Here is a 15,998-nt window from a genome sequence, read left to right as displayed (position 1 = left end):
TGTGGTTACATGGTGTCATCAGGTTGGATCCGGGTTGGCATTCTACAATTTACCAGCAACGAGCAGCGCCTTTAGCCATGGGATCATCAGCAACTCACCAAGAACGAAATGCAAGAGCAGCCTGAAATTCTCGTCGCAAGTGAGTACAGAGCTCTAATTGGCGAGGGACATCGCAGTGAGTGCGAGGCAGCTACAGGCGACACGATGAACTGCCAGGAGATCGAGATGTCGCTCAGTGTGGCGGAGTTCGAGAGCAAGATGGAGGAGCTGATGCGCAAGTTGGAGATCCGGGTAGAGGAAATGAAGCGTTCTACTTTTCCTAACAGTATACCGGTACTTGGTCATTTTTACATGTTTCGCGTGTTTTTTTTGTGTCTTTCAGACAGAAAGAAATGACAGGTAACGCATGTTTTTCAATTATTTTCGACATGCCACCGTAAGTTTACATTTCGAGCCTACAGCTCCCGCCTAAGTATACATTGTGAAATTTTAACCTCTGCCACAAGCGACAATTTAGTGACCTCTCTGCAACATGGCACTAGCACACGCCGTCGCCACGGCTCGCGGAGACACGCTCGCAACACAGCGGTGCGATCTTTTGGCTCGAGAGAACGAGTATCTAGGTATGTGCCTCTTGCTGCACGCGCCTCCGCCTATTCTTCGAGCGTTTTAGCATCGATATCTCACACTGTTCCCCGTTCCAGATCCCAACCCAGACCTGCACTCACTCTTCCAGGTACGCACAAGACCCGCTCACGATATAATACTTTGCCAATGATGGTTAACAGCAATTGCACCTTATACAGGAGTACAACCGCATGTTCTTCGAAGGTCGATTGGCCGGCTGTGAGGTCAAGTGGAGCAGGCGCATGACACTCTGGTACATTAAGACATTCTCTAAACAATTCACAGCACTAATATTTTATTTACCTGCTGTGCTACAGTGCTGGACTGTGCAGTTTCCAGCCTCGTAGCGGCTTCTGTTCGATTCGGTTGAGGTACGAAGACGTTCTGAAACTCTTGAAGGCTGTCAAATTAATTATTTCTCTCCTTTTTTTTTTATCAGTGAGCCATTGCTGAAGCTTCGACCACGCAGCGACATGGTCAACACTCTACTGGTAACGAGTCTGTGCTAAGTGTGATGTAGCCATTAGATTCGGTGTTTTGACAGTGTGGTTATTGAGCAGCACGAGATGATCCACGCGTACGTGTTCGTAGCGACTCCCGTGCGCGACCACGAGGACCACGGACCACTATTTCAAGCGCACATGAACCGGATCAATGAAGCTGCGAAGACCGAGATCACGGTCTTTCACACTTTTCACGACGAAGTGAACTCATACCGACAGCACGTGTGGCAGTGCAATGTGGGTGTGGTTGGAGTCGAGATGAGGGATAGTAGATGCTAATCTATGCTTGATAATGTTGTAGGGCCCGTGCCGACACACTCGTCCGTACTTTGGCCTTGTCAAGCGGTCGATGAACCGAGCGCCAGGACCGACAGATCGCTGGTGGGCTGACCACGAACGAAGTTGTGGTGGCAGCTACACTAAAATCAAGGAGCCAGCAGAGTTCACAGCCAAGCAGGCGAAGAAGAAGGAGAGAGAACTCGCTCGTGCGGAAAAGCAGAAGCAGAAAGAAAAAGTAGCGAAAGCTGCACCGAGTGTGAAGCAGTTTTTCCCGACCATAAAGGAGGACGGTGATACCGAGAACAGTAAAGCGAAAAGACCGCCTACAAAGCCTCCGAGTGCTGGAAAGAATCAACCTGATGCTGGAAACGATAGCTACAAGAAGCGGAAGAAAGAGCAGGATGGCGATACAAAGAGTTCAGGCTGGCCAAAGCTCAAGTTCCTGTCCTCAACTCCCGTCGTTCTCTCTGCCTATGATGAAGACGGATACCTCCTAGTGGGGGATGTCCAAGCTCTCTATCAGACTCCATCATCACAGCAATTTACTCTTGGTGGGCGTGATAGAGATCGACTGGAGCCACCCGACCAACTTCGAGGTGACGAAGCCGCTGGAGCACGCACTGCTGGGTCTTCTGTTGTAGATCTGACTGTCTCTGACAGTGACGATAGTGATAACGAGCAGTTGCAGCAGGCAATCAGACTCTCACTGGCGGCTCCACGTCCGACTTCAACAAGCGATAGTTTACTGAAAACAGGGACAGGAGAGGAGGACGTTATTGAGATTGACTTGCGTTAAATGCGATTGCATTGCGCGAATTCTTTTATGGACTTCCGCGTCCCAAGATCTCGCTCCAACACGCTTGCCATTCTGCAAAATCCCATAAAGCAAGAACCTTCTGCTGCTCTATCATGACCGGGTTGGCGAACATTGTGGTCGCTGGCGAGGGCTCAATTGTGCAGACTCTGTTTACCATTCAGCAGTTGTGGCCCAGTATGAACGAAGCTCAGCAAATGTGCGAGCATCTTTACAGTTTGCTAAAAAAAATCGTTTACAACAACCTGAAGAACGCGAACAACGTGGTGGATTCTACTGACAGTGATGCAAGGACAAAGTTTGTGGCTGCGTTGACTACGTTCGTGAAGTTTCTAAAGCTGTACTCGAAGAAAGAGCTGCTGTTCTGAGTGTGCAGGCACCAGACCATACTGAACGAGCTTCGACAAATCTACCAAGATGTTTGCGGCCTAGTTGAGTTGCTTGGCGTTGCTGCTAACATATTGGATGCAACAATGGAGTGACGACGTGCAAGCGCTGGAAGCTGCGCTAGCTGCAACGGTTAGAGACTCTGCGGTGGTTTTCAGTGAGCTGCAGGACTCGCAGTCTCAAGTGGAAGCCTTACTTACGCTGAAGTTCGAGCTGCAGCAGCGAGGAGACAGTGTTGATAACCTGGAGATGATGATACGAACGATCAGTATGGGGTCCCATGTGGTCGTGAGAAGCGTTCCGTTGTGGTTCCTTCCCAGGTTTGAGCTGGTTATTGAGGCTAAACCATTTGCCTGTGGGCCCTCGGGCTCCATGCACCACGCAGTGTGGGGTGCAGACACAAGAGTGGCCTTGAAGCGCTTTTCGGCGGTTGACTCGATGGAGATTGATGGGCGCAAGAGGCAGCACATCAAGGCAGAGCTGGATCAGTTGTATCAACTGACACATCCGAACTTGGTGAAGATTCTCGGCGCCTCTCACGTCAGTTTGCCGCCTTTCATTGTGTGGGAAGAAGAAATCTACGGAGGCCTCGGCTCGTTTCTAAGCTGCAGCGACGAGAACAAGTGGCGGCTGTTTTACCAGGCAGCTTTGGGACTGGACTACATCCATAAGAAGGGCGTCGTGCATGGAGATCTCAAGCTCAACAATATTCTCGTGGGTTCCAATGGACAAGCCAAGCTGACTGACCATGGCTTAGCAACTCTACGAACTGTGTCCAAGTCTCTATCACGCAGTTTGCGATGGGGTGCTCCAGAGTGTTTGAAGCAGCGGCCAACATTCGCATCGGACGTGTACTCATTTGCTATGTGCTTGATAGAGCCAGAGGCTGGCGAACCGCCTTTTAAATTCCTTGACGATGACGATGTACGCCACAACCTACGACACGGAGTGACCCCGACCCGACCCAGGAGTATGAATGATGACGAGTGGGAGTTGGTTCTGGCCATGACTGATAGCGATCCAACAAAGCGCGTGTCGTTGGAGCGCGTCATCGCCGAGATGAAAAGATTGGCGGAGCAAACTGCTATGGCAGTACAAGCTGCAATCACGTGCAGTGCTTGCTCGTCGGAGGTGGCAACGGACTCTTGGTTTTGCTCGCAGTGTGGAACCGAAGTGAACACTGCGAGTTTGAGGACCAATCCCCAGAGCTTACATGTAGACATCCCAGTGCCAGAACTTTTGGAGGCACTTCGTCGTGGTAGAATATCAGATCAAGAGCAAGCGTTGGTTCTGTTACTGGAAAAATGTCTGGACGAGACGCAGCGCAAAGAGATAATTGAGACCGATGGCGTTGACGTTTTGATTTGTGCGGTGGAAACCAGCTCCTCTCACTTCGTGCAGATCTGTGCGCTGTCCTGCTTACGCTGGATCTCGGTGGTCGACTCCAGATTCTCCACTGGAGACCTTAAAGCTCTTGAAGAATTCGTCCATGACGCTACATCGGATGAGTGTACGTCTATGATGAACGACCTTCGCAATGGCCAAGAAGAAGAGAAATTGAAGGCGATTGTGTACTGTTCTGGAATTGCGGCTGCAAAAACTACTCAAATTCTGGCAAATTCTAGTATTTTGGCTTTATTTGTGGAGCTGCTAACCAAATGCAACAAGAGACTGACGGTGTGGGTAGTGGAAGCTATCGGACACTTGGCTGACAATGACGACACCAGAGTCGTTATAGCTAACGAAGGAGCTATAAAGCCTCTGATCGAGCTGTTGCACTCTGGATCAAGCGCTGAAAAGGGGCTGGCAGCGTATACTTTGGGTCGCTTAGCGTGTGATAACGAGGAGAACAGTCTGGCTATTGAAGCGGGCGGGGCGATCTCGTACCTTGCGGAGCTGCTGGTTGCTAACACAAACGTGGAGAAAATGTTTGCTCCGTATGCGTTGACGTTCCTCCCTGCTAGTGGAATATCCGTTGACACAGGAGAGTATTACCGGCCTAGTTGGGCTGCTTCGAGACGGCAGCAACGCGCAGAAGGAACGCGCAGCGGATATGTTGAGCTGGTACTTTAAGAGTGAAGCAGATGCTTGGGTCATCGTGAAGCAGGGCGCTATTCCACTGCTTGTCGCGTCCTTACTGTCCACAGAGGAGCTGAAGACAAGTGCAACGGCCACGCTGTCTAGTCTGTCTACGATTGAAAGCATCTGCTCTGTGCTGGCAGAGGAGGGAGCGATCGCACCTTTGGTACATCTGCTTGATACGGGCAATGACGAACAAAAGCGAAACGCCGCGAGTGCACTGGCAAATATTGCTGTAAACAGTTCAAGCAATTGTGAAGAAATCGTGGAGGACGGAGGGATGGATTTATTAGTGGAGATATTGCAAAATGGAACTGGTGAATTACTGGAGAATGCAGTGTTTGTGGTGAGCTGCATTGCTGGCTGCGGCAGACGCTACAGTAGCGCTATCGGAGTGGGTCCGCTCTTGAAACACGCCAGGAAAGTGATCAAACAAGAAGGAGGGATCAAAGTGCTCAAAGCTCTTTCCCGTCGTGGAACGAGTTACCAGAAACGTACTGCAGCGGAAACGCTATCCATTTTGGACAGAAGTTGCCACCCCATGAAGAAACGGGCTCGTCATGGCAAGACGAGAAAAAGCTACGCGCAGTGGTGAGTGCACTGTTTTTTTTTTAATTGTTTTAAATTGTAGGAAAAGTTCTCGTAAGTTATTTGTTGCTACTGTGAATTTTACCAATCGACATTACTACTTTTTGGTTGTGTCAATAATGGCGATTGCTGCGCAGTATGCGCTTCACGATCTCTAAGAAAACAACCACAAAGACACAAGTTAGATACTTAAGTACTAGGTAGTTCCTCGCAAATGACTAGTATAGACGTACAGGATCTCCTCGATCTTGTCCCACTTAGTTGACGTTGTCCGCAGTTTCTCGACCGCTTCAGCAAGTCGATGGCGACGGATCATTGCTTCCGTTGCAACTTGTTGTCGAGCCTGGAGTAACGCCCTCTTCCGCTCCTTGACTGCTCTTGATCGGGCGTCTGCCGATGCGATCCGTTGCAGTAATTGCTGACGTGCATACGCTTCCATTCGTTGAATTCTCGCAACATTCTGCTCCTTTTGAGTGATCGACAATTGATGCTCCACTTGTGCCAATAATCGCGCCTTCTCTCGTTCATGTTGTGTGTCCTCCATCTTCGCTTCAAGCTGCTCGCGCTTGGCCAGCAACTCGCTCACATGCTTTTGACGTAATGCGTGTGCAGCGTCGAGTCTTTTTTTACGAACCTGTTCCTCTTGTTTAGACTTTGCAGCGCGCTCTTTAAGCTCGTTTATGGTTTTCTTCTCGATCTCTCGTGCACGCTCAGCCGCTGCTGCTTGTTTATCTGTCACCTCCTGCTTCTTACGCGCGATGGTCAACTCATTCTGGTATGTGACGTTCTGTATACGTGCATTAGCCTTCTCTCGTCGCTCCAACGCTTCTTGATGTCGACGTTTGTTCGCGTTTTCCATCTTCAACGCAACTTGTAGCTCTTTTTCCAACATTCTTCGTCGGTTCGCAGCCACTTCTTCTTCCTGTTGCCTCATTAGCTCCTCGGTGTGTGCCTGCCAAGCATCAGCATTCCGTTGTCGCTCTAAATCTCTTTGTGCTGCTTCTTGCGCTCGTAAACGCGCCTTCTCCTTGGCCTCTTCGGCTAATACTCGTTCACGTTCGGCTTCCGATCGTCTTCGAGCTTTGTGTTCTATTGCTTCTTTATCTTCATCTCGTTTCTTAGCGAGCTCCTTCTCGTGCTTCGCAGCTGTTAACTGCATTCGTCGAGCTTTCAACTTGCGTTGCTGTTCTTCTTGTCGCTTCGCTTCTTCAGCAGCGCGTCGAGCGTTCTCTTCTTGCAGTCGAGATAACTTGGCTTCCATTTCTATGGCATTTTGGATATCTTTCTGTTGACGAAGCTTGATCCGTGCTAGTCGTCGCTCCTCTAACTGCAACAACGTGGAGCCAGCGAGAGCTTCTGGTTCCTCTGTGTTCCCGTTCCAAAGTCTCGCTGACTGAGAACGACGAGGTGGGAAACCTGGAGCCACTTGCTGTTGCAGTGGACTATCCGGCACTGATCCAGATAGCAACGCCGTGGAAGGTGGTGCTGGTCCCAGACCGTTGATAATTGCCTCACGTTCAACTCGCACAGTCTCCAATTTCTGCTGTCGTAGCTGCTCGAAATGCTCGTGACGAAGCACAGCCGCCTCCTTCTCCACTAAAGAATATTTGCGGTTAACTCCATGATCCAGAAACTCCACCACCGTCTTGGGCAATAATTCACTCGGTTTAAAACCCATTCGACGACACGCTTCCAAGCTTCGAGGCGAGTTAATACGCGCTCCAGTTGTAATACAGTCCAGTATCGTCACATTCCCACCATCACGCTCCTGCCAGCCAGACTCCTGCATTGTACATGTAGGACACTAAATTAGAAGTGCCAGTTCTTAGACAGCAACTACATTAGGCACGAGCTAAAATTGGTCACAAAAATCCGATAAATTTGCAACCATCTTGTTCAACGATAACGATATCAAAAAGGTACGAACTCCCGCATAGTCTAGTTGCGTTTCTTCTTCTTGCCACGACGCTCACGACCCTTCTGTGAGTTGGGGTTCATTCGTCCGTAGCCCACTTGAATTCCTGTCTGCTTCTCGGCCTTAACGCCGAGATCGTGCGCTACGTTCTCGCCGAATGCGCTCTGCATAACCTTCTTGTGCTGACGCTGACGTTGGCCCCAGATACCAACTAGAAGTTGATCCTCACGCAGCAACAAGTCGCCGTTACGGCCACCCTTGGGCTTGGGTAGAGAATACTTAGTGCCTGAAAGCTTCGTGGGGCGGTTTGCACGTGTGTAAAACGTCATGTGACCGTCACGATCGAGGCTGTACGACACGCGCTCCATAGTGCTGTTACCGCACTTAGGACAGAACAGGCGATCCATCTCGGTGGACGTCGTGAAGCAAGCGATGCAACGCAAGATCCACTGCTTCACACGCTTGATGATCATTCCTTCCGTCGACAGAAGACGCAGGCCGATCTGCAGCATCACGTTCTGCATGGAGAAATCCGTCGTGATGCACGCTACAGACAGTCGAGACGAGATCTCCTCCAGACCTTTACCGTCGCCGAACGGAGACGCTGTGAACTTGGCAAAATTGTCGCTGGTGATCCAGTTCTTGCCGTCATCCTCAGCAGCACCAGCGTTACTGGATGCAGCGAATCCGCCCATAATGCGCGACTTGACGTCAGCGTTTCGGATCTCCTCACTGATCACCTGCTCGACCACAGGCTCCTCTGTTTCTTCTTGAGTAGGTTCATCACTCTCAATCTTCTCGTGAACGAACGAGCACTCGGCGCCGTACTTGCAGCCTTCGGGGGTGTTGAAGAAGCGACACGGGATATCAACCTTCTTTTTGGGAGCTTCAGCATCGCCCTCAGTATTGGCAACTGCTGTCTCATCGTGTGTGAACCTGCACTCGTCTCCGTACTTGCAACCCATGGCTGTGCCGAAATATTTGCACGGAATGTTGGTCTGTGAGCCGCCAACGATCTTGCCGTTAGCTGCACGAGTGACGGTCTGTGATAGCTCCGGACTGGTGCGTAGATGGTCGGCACCGTTGGCTTCGACCTCCAGTTGATAGGACAAAGCCATGACACGCAGGTCCGTGAGTGATAGATAGGTGAAGTCTCCAGTCTTGCGGGAGAAGTTAACCACAGCCTTCATGGCCTCGGCCGACGGTTCACGTGTCTGCAGTGTGAATGGGAGTCGTTCCAGAATGGCACGCGACTTCTTATCGCGGATCTCGTCCAACACATCGGGGACAGTCCAGAAATTCTACAAGTGGTGGTAAAACCAAGACCCGTGGTGAGTTTATCGCCGAAATTTCGAGGAATTAATGGACACAATCTCTACTCTATGATAAGGTAACTTACTTCAGCCAGTACGGCCAGGTTGGTGCCCTTGATGATAGCGCCAGAGTCGATGACGAGGTGCAGAACCTTCTTGTTCGTTGTCGGGGCTGGCGCTGGGGCCGCCGGAGCAGCTGCAGCCGCTGCGTAAGAGAATGCAGGAGTACTGGGCTGCTCTGCAGCCTTGGGGCTCAGCGTCGCGGCCTCCACCGCTGCTGTGACCTGCTCAACTTGGTCTACCATCGAAGTGATATGCCAAATGGCTGCACCTCTTGATGCCAACCAAAGTGATCTGATTTTCAGCCAATGATACGGATTTAGTGGGTTTTGCACCAATCGACGTGTTGAAGTTATTGTCCAGTGAGAAAGTCGTAATAAGGCGTTCTATTTCGGCGAATAGATTGGATAGGATCTTGACGACCAACTGGCATACAACATGGAGGGGTTTCTATTATCTCACCCCTTTTTCACAATAGTAAGCGTGACACCCTGTCCCTCTTGAAGCCAGCAGTTGGTCGTGCTCCGCTTTCACATACCAAACGCAAGTGAAAGATCGCCAAAAGTCGAGCGAAGATCTCTTCCTAGCAGCAGCCATGGCGCATGTGTTCGGCGACAATGAGAAGGAGTCCGACTTCGGCTACGTGTACAAGGTCTCGGGCCCGCGTACGTCGCTCTTCCCCCTCCCAAATAACCGCCTCTGACCTCGTTTTAACCTTATTCCTGCACTGTAACAGTGGTGATCGCCGAGAACATGCATGGCGCTGCCATGTACGAGCTGGTAATCCTATCAACTGGGTTTTAAACAACAATAATACTAGAATTTAACTGAGTGATGGCTCATTGTAGGTGCGTGTGGGACACGACAAGCTCGTGGGCGAGATCATCAAGCTGGAGAACACCAATGCCTCCATCCAAGTGTACGAAGACACGTCCGGTCTGACTGTGGGCGACCCGGTGGAGCGTCGCAAGCAGCCATTGTCCGTGGAACTGGGTCCTGGTATCGTGGACAACATCTTTGACGGTATTCAGCGTCCTCTGCACGCCATTAGCGACCTCAGCAAGGACGTGTACATCCCTCGTGGAGTGGATGTGGCCTCTCTGAACGCCGACAAGAAGTGGCGCTACAAGCCTGTGAACTTCCGAGAGGGAGACCCCATTTCTGGCGGTGATATCTTCGGTCTAGTGCACGAGAACGACATCTTGCACTCGCACAAGATCATGTGTCCGCCCAATGTCTTCGGTACTGTGGTCAAGATCTACGGCTCTGGCACGGACAACAACGAGCAGTTCACACTCAAAGACACGGTACTTGAGGTGCGTGATGACACCACTGGTGTCACCCACAAGCTCGGACTCTCGCACATGTGGCCTGTGCGTAAGCCTCGTCCGGTGGCTGAGAAGCTGGCCGGTAACGTGGCTCTGACCACTGGTCAACGCATCATTGACGCGTTGTTCCCGTCTGTACTGGGCGGTACGTGCGCTGTGCCCGGAGCTTTCGGCTGTGGTAAGACGGTCATCTCTCAGGCTCTGTCCAAGCACTCAAACTCGGACGCTATTGTGTACGTGGGCTGTGGTGAGCGTGGTAACGAGATGGCTGAAGTGCTCAACGATTTCCCTGAGCTCACGATGACGGTCAATGACCGTGAAGTGCCCATTATGAAGCGTACGACGCTCGTGGCCAACACCAGTAACATGCCTGTGGCTGCCCGTGAGGCTTCGATTTACACGGGTATCACGCTGGCCGAGTACTTCCGTGACCAGGGTATGAACGTGTCGATGATGGCGGACTCGACCAGTCGCTGGGCTGAGGCTCTGCGTGAAATCTCGGGTCGTCTGGGTGAAATGCCGGCTGATAGCGGCTACCCTGCCTATCTGGGTGCTCGTCTAGCTGCTTTCTACGAACGTGCTGGTCGTGTGGCGTGTCTTGGAAGCCCCAAGCGCGAGGGTAGCGTCACTGTCGTGGGTGCCGTGTCGCCTCCTGGTGGTGATTTCTCGGACCCTGTGACGGCTGCTACGTTGAGTATCGTGCAGGTCTTCTGGGGTCTGGACAAGAAGCTGGCTCAGCGCAAACACTTCCCGTCCGTGAACTGGCTAATCAGTTACACCAAGTACATGCGTGTGTTGGAGCCCTTCTTCAACAAGATCGACCCGGAGTACTCGACGCTGCGTACCAAGTGCCAGGAGATCTTGCAGAAGGAAGACAATTTGACAGAAATCGTGCAGCTGGTGGGCAAGGAGTCGCTGTCGGAGGATCAGAAGGTGATCATGGAAGTGGCCAAGATCATCCGTGAGGATTTCCTGCAGCAGAACGCCTTCTCGGACTATGATTTCACCTGTCCATTGGTCAAGAGTGTGGGTATGCTGCGATCGATCATCCTGTTCTACAATTTGAGCCAGAAGGCCATCGCTGACTCGCCACCCGATGCCAAGGTGACGTGGGCACAGATCAAGACGTCCATGAACCCAGTGTTGCAGAAGATCATCCAGACCAAGTTCCAGCTGCCTAAGCAGCCGGAAGCCGAACTTAAGGCGTTCTTCACCGGCCTGGACGAGGAAGTGGAGCAGGCGTTCCAGACGCTCTCGGACTAATGTTTACAGTCGTCCGGAGTCGAACGCAGTAGCCACCGCGCCATGGTCAAGTTTCCTAAAGCATTTGCATACGTTCGAGTAAATTGTTGATTAACTCGGACCGATTTGGTTAATTTTTGGATTAAAGTCTAAGTTTTTGTTAACTTGTTGACACACGCTTGATCTAATTCCACGTCTACGATTGGGTCTACTCCAAATGACATTTGCGACATCTGATTCGCCATAATCTGTCTGACCAATGTGATTCGCCATAATTTCGACTCTAAAAACAAGTCAGACGTTATGCGCATTTGACCTTCTCCCGCCATAGGTGCACGCTTCCTGCACCTCTGCGGGCTCCGTCATGGGCAATAAACCCTCTTCAGATCATGGAAACGCGCACCCGAGAGACGCGCCGCTCCCCACGCGTCTAGCGCCCAAGTACCCGCGTCGCAAGAATGGAACTGGGTACGTACATTAATTGTATCATTGTGGAGACCTTCAACACTAACTGTGAAATCTACAGCAATAGCAAGACCTCGCAGCCCACAGCCAGCGAGCAGCGAGCAGGTAAGATGCACCAACTTACGTTGCAGCAATACGGGAACTGACACGCGTTACGTTGCAGCTCCACCCCCACCTCAACCTCAACAGGAGCCACCTCAGGAACCCCCTCCGTCTCCATCCAGCTCGACAGCGTCAACCCCCACCGAGGACCAAATTATTTCCAATTGGAAATTATTTAACGACCTTGAGAACCGAGAAGAAGCTGAAGTGGTGCGTTGCCAATGTATCAATTATCTTTGACAAGTTGAATCTGATTTCTGACGATATTTTATATTGTTTTTTATTGCTGCAGTTGGAGTTGTCACTGTTCTTGGACGCATTAGTGAACTACATTCCCGGTCTGGATGATGGCAAGCAGAAGCCGTCAGAGCCCCACCCCGTGTCCCAGCAGGATATGGGCAACATCGACATTGCCAACATGTACGTGCAGGGAGACGAGCTGGACGACGTCATCACACTCAAAAGCGTGGAAAACCTCATCGACTCGTGTCGCAATGGCCGCAAAATCCCGCGTAACGTCGTGGTGCGCGTGATCAACGAAGCCATCGTGCTGTTCCGCAAAGATCCGACCATGGTGGAGTTCCAGATCGCTCCTGCGAACCACATTACCATCATCGGAGACCTGCACGGACAGCTAGATGACTTGCTATTGATCCTCCGTGAGAACGGCGTGCCATCTGAGAGCAACCCTTACTTGTTTAACGGAGACTTTGTCGATCGTGGAGACCGCGGCGTGGAGATCGCCATCATCATTTACCTCTTCAAACTGCTATATCCACGTCACGTGCTGTTGAACCGTGGCAACCACGAAGAGAACTCGATCACCCAAGTGTTTGGCTTTATGAAAGAGTGCGAAGTCAAGTACGATCGATTCGTGTACGACCTTTTCTGTGAGAGTTTTCGCTATCTCCCACTGGCCACACTCATTGATGACCGTGTGCTTGTGGTGCATGGAGGAATTCCGCGTGAGAATATTCCGGTTAAGGAGTTGAACACGCTGGACCGTGCTGGCTACGATCTCACCAGGTATCGCACGAAGCCAAAGAGCCGAAAGGATCGTGAACCTCACCGCAAGATGCAGATCATCCGCGACTTATTGTGGAGTGATCCGAAGGCTTCCAAGGGCTACGAAGAGAACAAACGGGGCGCTGGTACGATTTATGGCCCCGATATCGTGCAGAAGTTCATGACCAAGAACAAATTGGCTCTGGTTGTTCGCTCCCACGAGTGTGTTCCGCGAGGTTTCGACTGGCCATACAAGGAGAAAGGGATGCTGGTTACGCTGTTCTCAGCGTCGAATTACTGCGGTAAAGCCAATAATCTGGGCTGCTTTATGCGCGTGCCTTCTGGCAAGGATAAACCTGCGTTCTTCCAGTACATGGCGAGTGCTGAGAGTCGCGACATGGCCGTGTCTAACCTGGATGCACTCTTCTCGCTCATCATCCAGTACCGTGCGGACTTGGTAGCAGAGTTTGAGCACTTTGACCAGGAGAAATCGGGCAAACTCACCGTCCAGACGTGGGGTACCATCATGGAGGACGTTTTGGACTTGTCTTTGGACTGGAAGGCTCTTCAACCCCTGTTAACTGCGTTGGACGAAGAGGGATTGGTGCCATACTACGACTTTTTGGACCGATACAACGCCGAAGGAGCAGTAAAACGCACCGAGAGCGACGAGAACACTGACCCGGAGCGTGAGAAGCAACGCAGCGCCTTCAACTCGCTGTACCGTCATCGCTCTCGTCTTGAAGCTCTCTTCCGTGTTTTGGATCGTGACGGTAACGGTACGATCTCTGTGGACGAGTTGGAGAACGGTATCAAGTTGTTGAACGAGCACTTGCCACCTGGAACGAAGCCTTTTAGTACCAACGGTTTGGACTACATGCGTATGATGGACTTCAGCCACGATAATGAGATCAACATCAACGAGTTCATGGAGGGATTCCGGATCAACGCCAAGCTCACAGTTCACGCCAAGTGGAAACGCGCGCGTAAGAAGATCAAGGCACTCAGTGCCATCGGTGCATTGCGTGGATTCTCACTGCCCAGTAGCGCTACCGCAGCTGCATCCGGTGGATCGGGTGTAGTAGCCACTGTTGACGAAGCCGACGAGCTACCAGAAGCTGAACGCAACTCTCCCGTTTCGGATCCGGAACTCATGACAGTTCCGAATGCGTCTGCACCACCAAAGTTTACCCGACATGGCAGTGTACAGATCATCGCTCCATCTGCGGCAGTGACTGCCCCCATGGATCTCAACGAGGTCGAAGTGGATCTTGATGAAGGAGTAGAAATTGTTGAGGATCGCAAGTAAATAGCAGGGAGCAAGTTGCACATTTTTCGCCTCAATATATACCAAAGTTATCATGAGATACGAAAGTACCATCATGAATTCTTGGATACATATATCCAGAGTCCAGACCCCTCGTGGATCCTATGTAAACAAATATTTTTCTGCTTGTGTAAACACTCAAATCTTCTTTCCTTACAGAGGATAAGATTAACCGACGGGATATTTGATGATATCTGATATTCTATTCGAAATTGGGTCAATGTTGACCCAACCGGTGAAGAACGACATTCGTGCGACCTGTCACCAAAGCTACAATCATTTAACATTGGAGCAACATCTACTGATAACTTATGACGTGCTGCAGAATAGAATCTAGATTCAAGTTAACTTGACCACTTGGCCAGTCGACTTAATGTATTCAAGTTAATTCGACCAACATTACACGGTGGACAATTCATATTTATATGGTGTGCGGCAAGGGTTGTCCGTGTTAATTGCCAGTCCCTAACAGTTGTTCAGCAAGCTCAAAACGCCAGCTTACTTCGTTTTTGCCTTCTTTGGAGCCCTAACCTTCTTCCCGTGCTCCCCAACAAGGTAATCTTCATCCCACGCATGGGTATTTATCTATTCAACATTAAAACCAGAAACTAATTCAGCTCCTAAATCTTTTGGGATGAGCTTCTCTATCTTTCCTTTAGTTAACTAATTATATGTATGATAAGGCAATGAATGTTTAGTTTTATAGTATAAAAATACTAAAATACTAACAATTCCAAGTTGGAATTTCCATTTTTTGATTTTTTTTAGATGGTTACAGAAAATGTACTCTACGGGCTATTGATGTTTATACGGTACGATATTATTTACATGTATTTGTAGCGTTTCGATGCATAAATATCCAGAGCTTCCCGGGCAACGCACGGCATTAGTTGTTTTTTGTTTCGGGTCGATACACGAGAGCAAGCTCATGCGTACCTAACGAACTCGGAGTAGGCATCTCCAGGCACTTGGGTCGGAGCCCAAGTGAGTAGTTCTTCATTCTTGAGAAAGATATTTCGCGCTGCGTTCACGTCGCGGTCGACCACAAGTTCACAATGGTTGTACTCGAAAACTTTCTGACTCGTAATGCTGTAGTTGATTTTTCCACAGCACGAACACGTTTTCGTAGTGTAATGCTCTTCACACTCTACTATTCTTCCTCCACTGCGCTCCATCTTATACGCAAGCATCATCTTGAAGTTGTAGTGAGACCATGTGGGCATAGCTCGAGATGTCTTACTTGAGATGCGCTTTTGCTTGGAAGTCATATCCGACGTCTGGAATGAAGGAAGAAGAACTTGTTTATAGTTCGTCGATAGCCAGCCGGAAACTTTATGATGCATGTCAGCAATAATAGCTTTCACTTGATTGAAGCTCTTGGTCAAGCGCTTTTGCATACGGTAGCGTTTGCGCTTGTTAGTCTCCTTAGTACGTCTTGAGATCAAACGATCGATGGTGAGACATCTTCGAAATATATACTCGTTGGCATCATCTACGCCCAATGTTAGACCGTCGGGGTCATACATGGTGATGAAACTACGTACTCCTGGAAAAATAGCACACGTTCGAGTAGAAGTCGTCTTCTCAAATATCTTCGAGCGTGGAATACAGAGATAGAATTTCTCATCTCTAATTCGCTGGAGACGAACGGAGAACTGAAGCTCTGGCATCTTCTCCTTGATATAAAATCCTTCATTCTTAGAGAATCCGAAGTATCTGGGCGTAAACTCTACGATCCCATCCATAGACTTGAAACCTCTAGCTCGAAATTCAATCGAAGAGGAGTTATCTTTCTTTGACTTGAACCGAAGTTCTGGAAAAGAAGTTTACTTGTCTTTCTTCTTGAGAGCTTTGAATAACGCTCTGGATGACTTCAAAGCTTTAGTGAAATGTGGTGTAGTGATTTCTGTGGTGTTGTAATTCCCACGGCAACTCTAGCTACTAGTGTAGGTAGGATAAACCCA

General features: G+C 50.1%; 9 protein-coding genes across 9 annotated transcripts; 7 read left to right on the top strand and 2 right to left on the bottom strand.

The window, feature by feature from the left end:
- Positions 1 to 108: 108 nt before the first annotated feature.
- Positions 109 to 403, top strand: PPTG_23954 (hypothetical protein; the record flags this gene model as incomplete). The annotated part of the gene is made up of 2 exons (XM_008914313.1): positions 109 to 333; positions 383 to 403. 2 exons carry the CDS (start codon positions 109 to 111, stop codon positions 401 to 403), a joined length of 246 nt encoding a protein of 81 aa, XP_008912561.1.
- Positions 404 to 532: 129 nt separating this feature from the next.
- On the top strand, positions 533 to 2,205 carry PPTG_23953 (hypothetical protein; the record flags this gene model as incomplete). Its single annotated transcript, XM_008914312.1, has 7 exons — positions 533 to 623; positions 705 to 736; positions 807 to 880; positions 945 to 998; positions 1,067 to 1,118; positions 1,188 to 1,367; positions 1,432 to 2,205. The coding sequence occupies 7 exons, from the start codon at positions 533 to 535 to the stop codon at positions 2,203 to 2,205; spliced, it is 1,257 nt and encodes a 418-aa protein (XP_008912560.1).
- Positions 2,206 to 2,318: 113 nt separating this feature from the next.
- On the top strand, positions 2,319 to 2,591 carry PPTG_16807 (hypothetical protein; the record flags this gene model as incomplete). Its single annotated transcript, XM_008914311.1, has 1 exon — positions 2,319 to 2,591. One exon carries the CDS (start codon positions 2,319 to 2,321, stop codon positions 2,589 to 2,591), a length of 273 nt encoding a protein of 90 aa, XP_008912559.1.
- Positions 2,592 to 2,688: 97 nt separating this feature from the next.
- PPTG_23952 (serine/threonine protein kinase) lies at positions 2,689 to 4,683 on the top strand (the record flags this gene model as incomplete). The annotated part of the gene is made up of 1 exon (XM_008914310.1): positions 2,689 to 4,683. One exon carries the CDS (start codon positions 2,689 to 2,691, stop codon positions 4,681 to 4,683), a length of 1,995 nt encoding a protein of 664 aa, XP_008912558.1.
- A 286-nt stretch (positions 4,684 to 4,969) lies between these two features.
- PPTG_23951 (hypothetical protein) lies at positions 4,970 to 5,435 on the top strand (the record flags this gene model as incomplete). Its single annotated transcript, XM_008914309.1, has 2 exons — positions 4,970 to 5,280; positions 5,321 to 5,435. The coding sequence occupies 2 exons, from the start codon at positions 4,970 to 4,972 to the stop codon at positions 5,433 to 5,435; spliced, it is 426 nt and encodes a 141-aa protein (XP_008912557.1).
- Positions 5,436 to 5,473: 38 nt separating this feature from the next.
- Positions 5,474 to 7,066, bottom strand: PPTG_16805 (hypothetical protein; the record flags this gene model as incomplete). Its single annotated transcript, XM_008914308.1, has 1 exon — positions 5,474 to 7,066. The coding sequence occupies one exon, from the start codon at positions 7,064 to 7,066 to the stop codon at positions 5,474 to 5,476; it is 1,593 nt and encodes a 530-aa protein (XP_008912556.1).
- A 31-nt stretch (positions 7,067 to 7,097) lies between these two features.
- PPTG_16804 (hypothetical protein) lies at positions 7,098 to 8,871 on the bottom strand. Its single transcript, XM_008914307.1, has 2 exons — positions 8,592 to 8,871; positions 7,098 to 8,493 (listed from the first exon to the last, which is right to left on the bottom strand). Exons 1-2 carry the CDS (start codon positions 8,808 to 8,810, stop codon positions 7,216 to 7,218), a joined length of 1,497 nt encoding a protein of 498 aa, XP_008912555.1. The 5' UTR covers positions 8,811 to 8,871; the 3' UTR covers positions 7,098 to 7,215.
- A 167-nt stretch (positions 8,872 to 9,038) lies between these two features.
- On the top strand, positions 9,039 to 11,342 carry PPTG_16803 (V-type ATPase, A subunit). The gene is made up of 3 exons (XM_008914306.1): positions 9,039 to 9,230; positions 9,302 to 9,345; positions 9,414 to 11,342. Exons 1-3 carry the CDS (start codon positions 9,161 to 9,163, stop codon positions 11,154 to 11,156), a joined length of 1,857 nt encoding a protein of 618 aa, XP_008912554.1. The 5' UTR covers positions 9,039 to 9,160; the 3' UTR covers positions 11,157 to 11,342.
- Positions 11,343 to 11,410: 68 nt separating this feature from the next.
- PPTG_16802 (hypothetical protein) lies at positions 11,411 to 14,168 on the top strand. The gene is made up of 4 exons (XM_008914305.1): positions 11,411 to 11,603; positions 11,662 to 11,705; positions 11,764 to 11,912; positions 11,995 to 14,168. Exons 1-4 carry the CDS (start codon positions 11,500 to 11,502, stop codon positions 14,014 to 14,016), a joined length of 2,319 nt encoding a protein of 772 aa, XP_008912553.1. The 5' UTR covers positions 11,411 to 11,499; the 3' UTR covers positions 14,017 to 14,168.
- The last annotated feature ends 1,830 nt before the right edge of the window (positions 14,169 to 15,998 follow it).

The sequence above is a fragment of the Phytophthora parasitica genome, assembly GCF_000247585.1.
Source record: "Phytophthora parasitica INRA-310 unplaced genomic scaffold supercont2.59, whole genome shotgun sequence".
Classification (NCBI taxonomy): Eukaryota; Oomycota; class Peronosporomycetes; order Peronosporales; family Peronosporaceae; genus Phytophthora; species Phytophthora nicotianae.
Note: the sequence above shows the minus strand (reverse complement) of the source record. Positions and strands in the feature narration are given on the sequence as shown.

What these genes read in the sequence shown, in the direction of transcription:
- PPTG_16803 (XM_008914306.1), top strand. Translation starts at nt 9,161, where the DNA reads ATGGCGCATGTGTTCGGCGACAATGAGAAGGAGTCCGACTTCGGCTAC. An exon ending in GTACAAGGTCTCGGGCCCGC is followed by an intron (nt 9,231 to 9,301) that starts GTACGTCGCTCT and finishes GCACTGTAACAG; the next exon opens with TGGTGATCGCCGAGAACATG. An exon ending in GCGCTGCCATGTACGAGCTG is followed by an intron (nt 9,346 to 9,413) that starts GTAATCCTATCA and finishes GGCTCATTGTAG; the next exon opens with GTGCGTGTGGGACACGACAA.
- PPTG_16802 (XM_008914305.1), top strand. Translation starts at nt 11,500, where the DNA reads ATGGGCAATAAACCCTCTTCAGATCATGGAAACGCGCACCCGAGAGAC. An exon ending in CGTCGCAAGAATGGAACTGG is followed by an intron (nt 11,604 to 11,661) that starts GTACGTACATTA and finishes TGAAATCTACAG; the next exon opens with CAATAGCAAGACCTCGCAGC. An exon ending in ACCGAGAAGAAGCTGAAGTG is followed by an intron (nt 11,913 to 11,994) that starts GTGCGTTGCCAA and finishes TTATTGCTGCAG; the next exon opens with TTGGAGTTGTCACTGTTCTT.
- PPTG_16804 (XM_008914307.1), bottom strand. Translation starts at nt 8,810, where the DNA reads ATGGTAGACCAAGTTGAGCAGGTCACAGCAGCGGTGGAGGCCGCGACG. An exon ending in ACCTGGCCGTACTGGCTGAA is followed by an intron (nt 8,494 to 8,591) that starts GTAAGTTACCTT and finishes CACCACTTGTAG; the next exon opens with AATTTCTGGACTGTCCCCGA.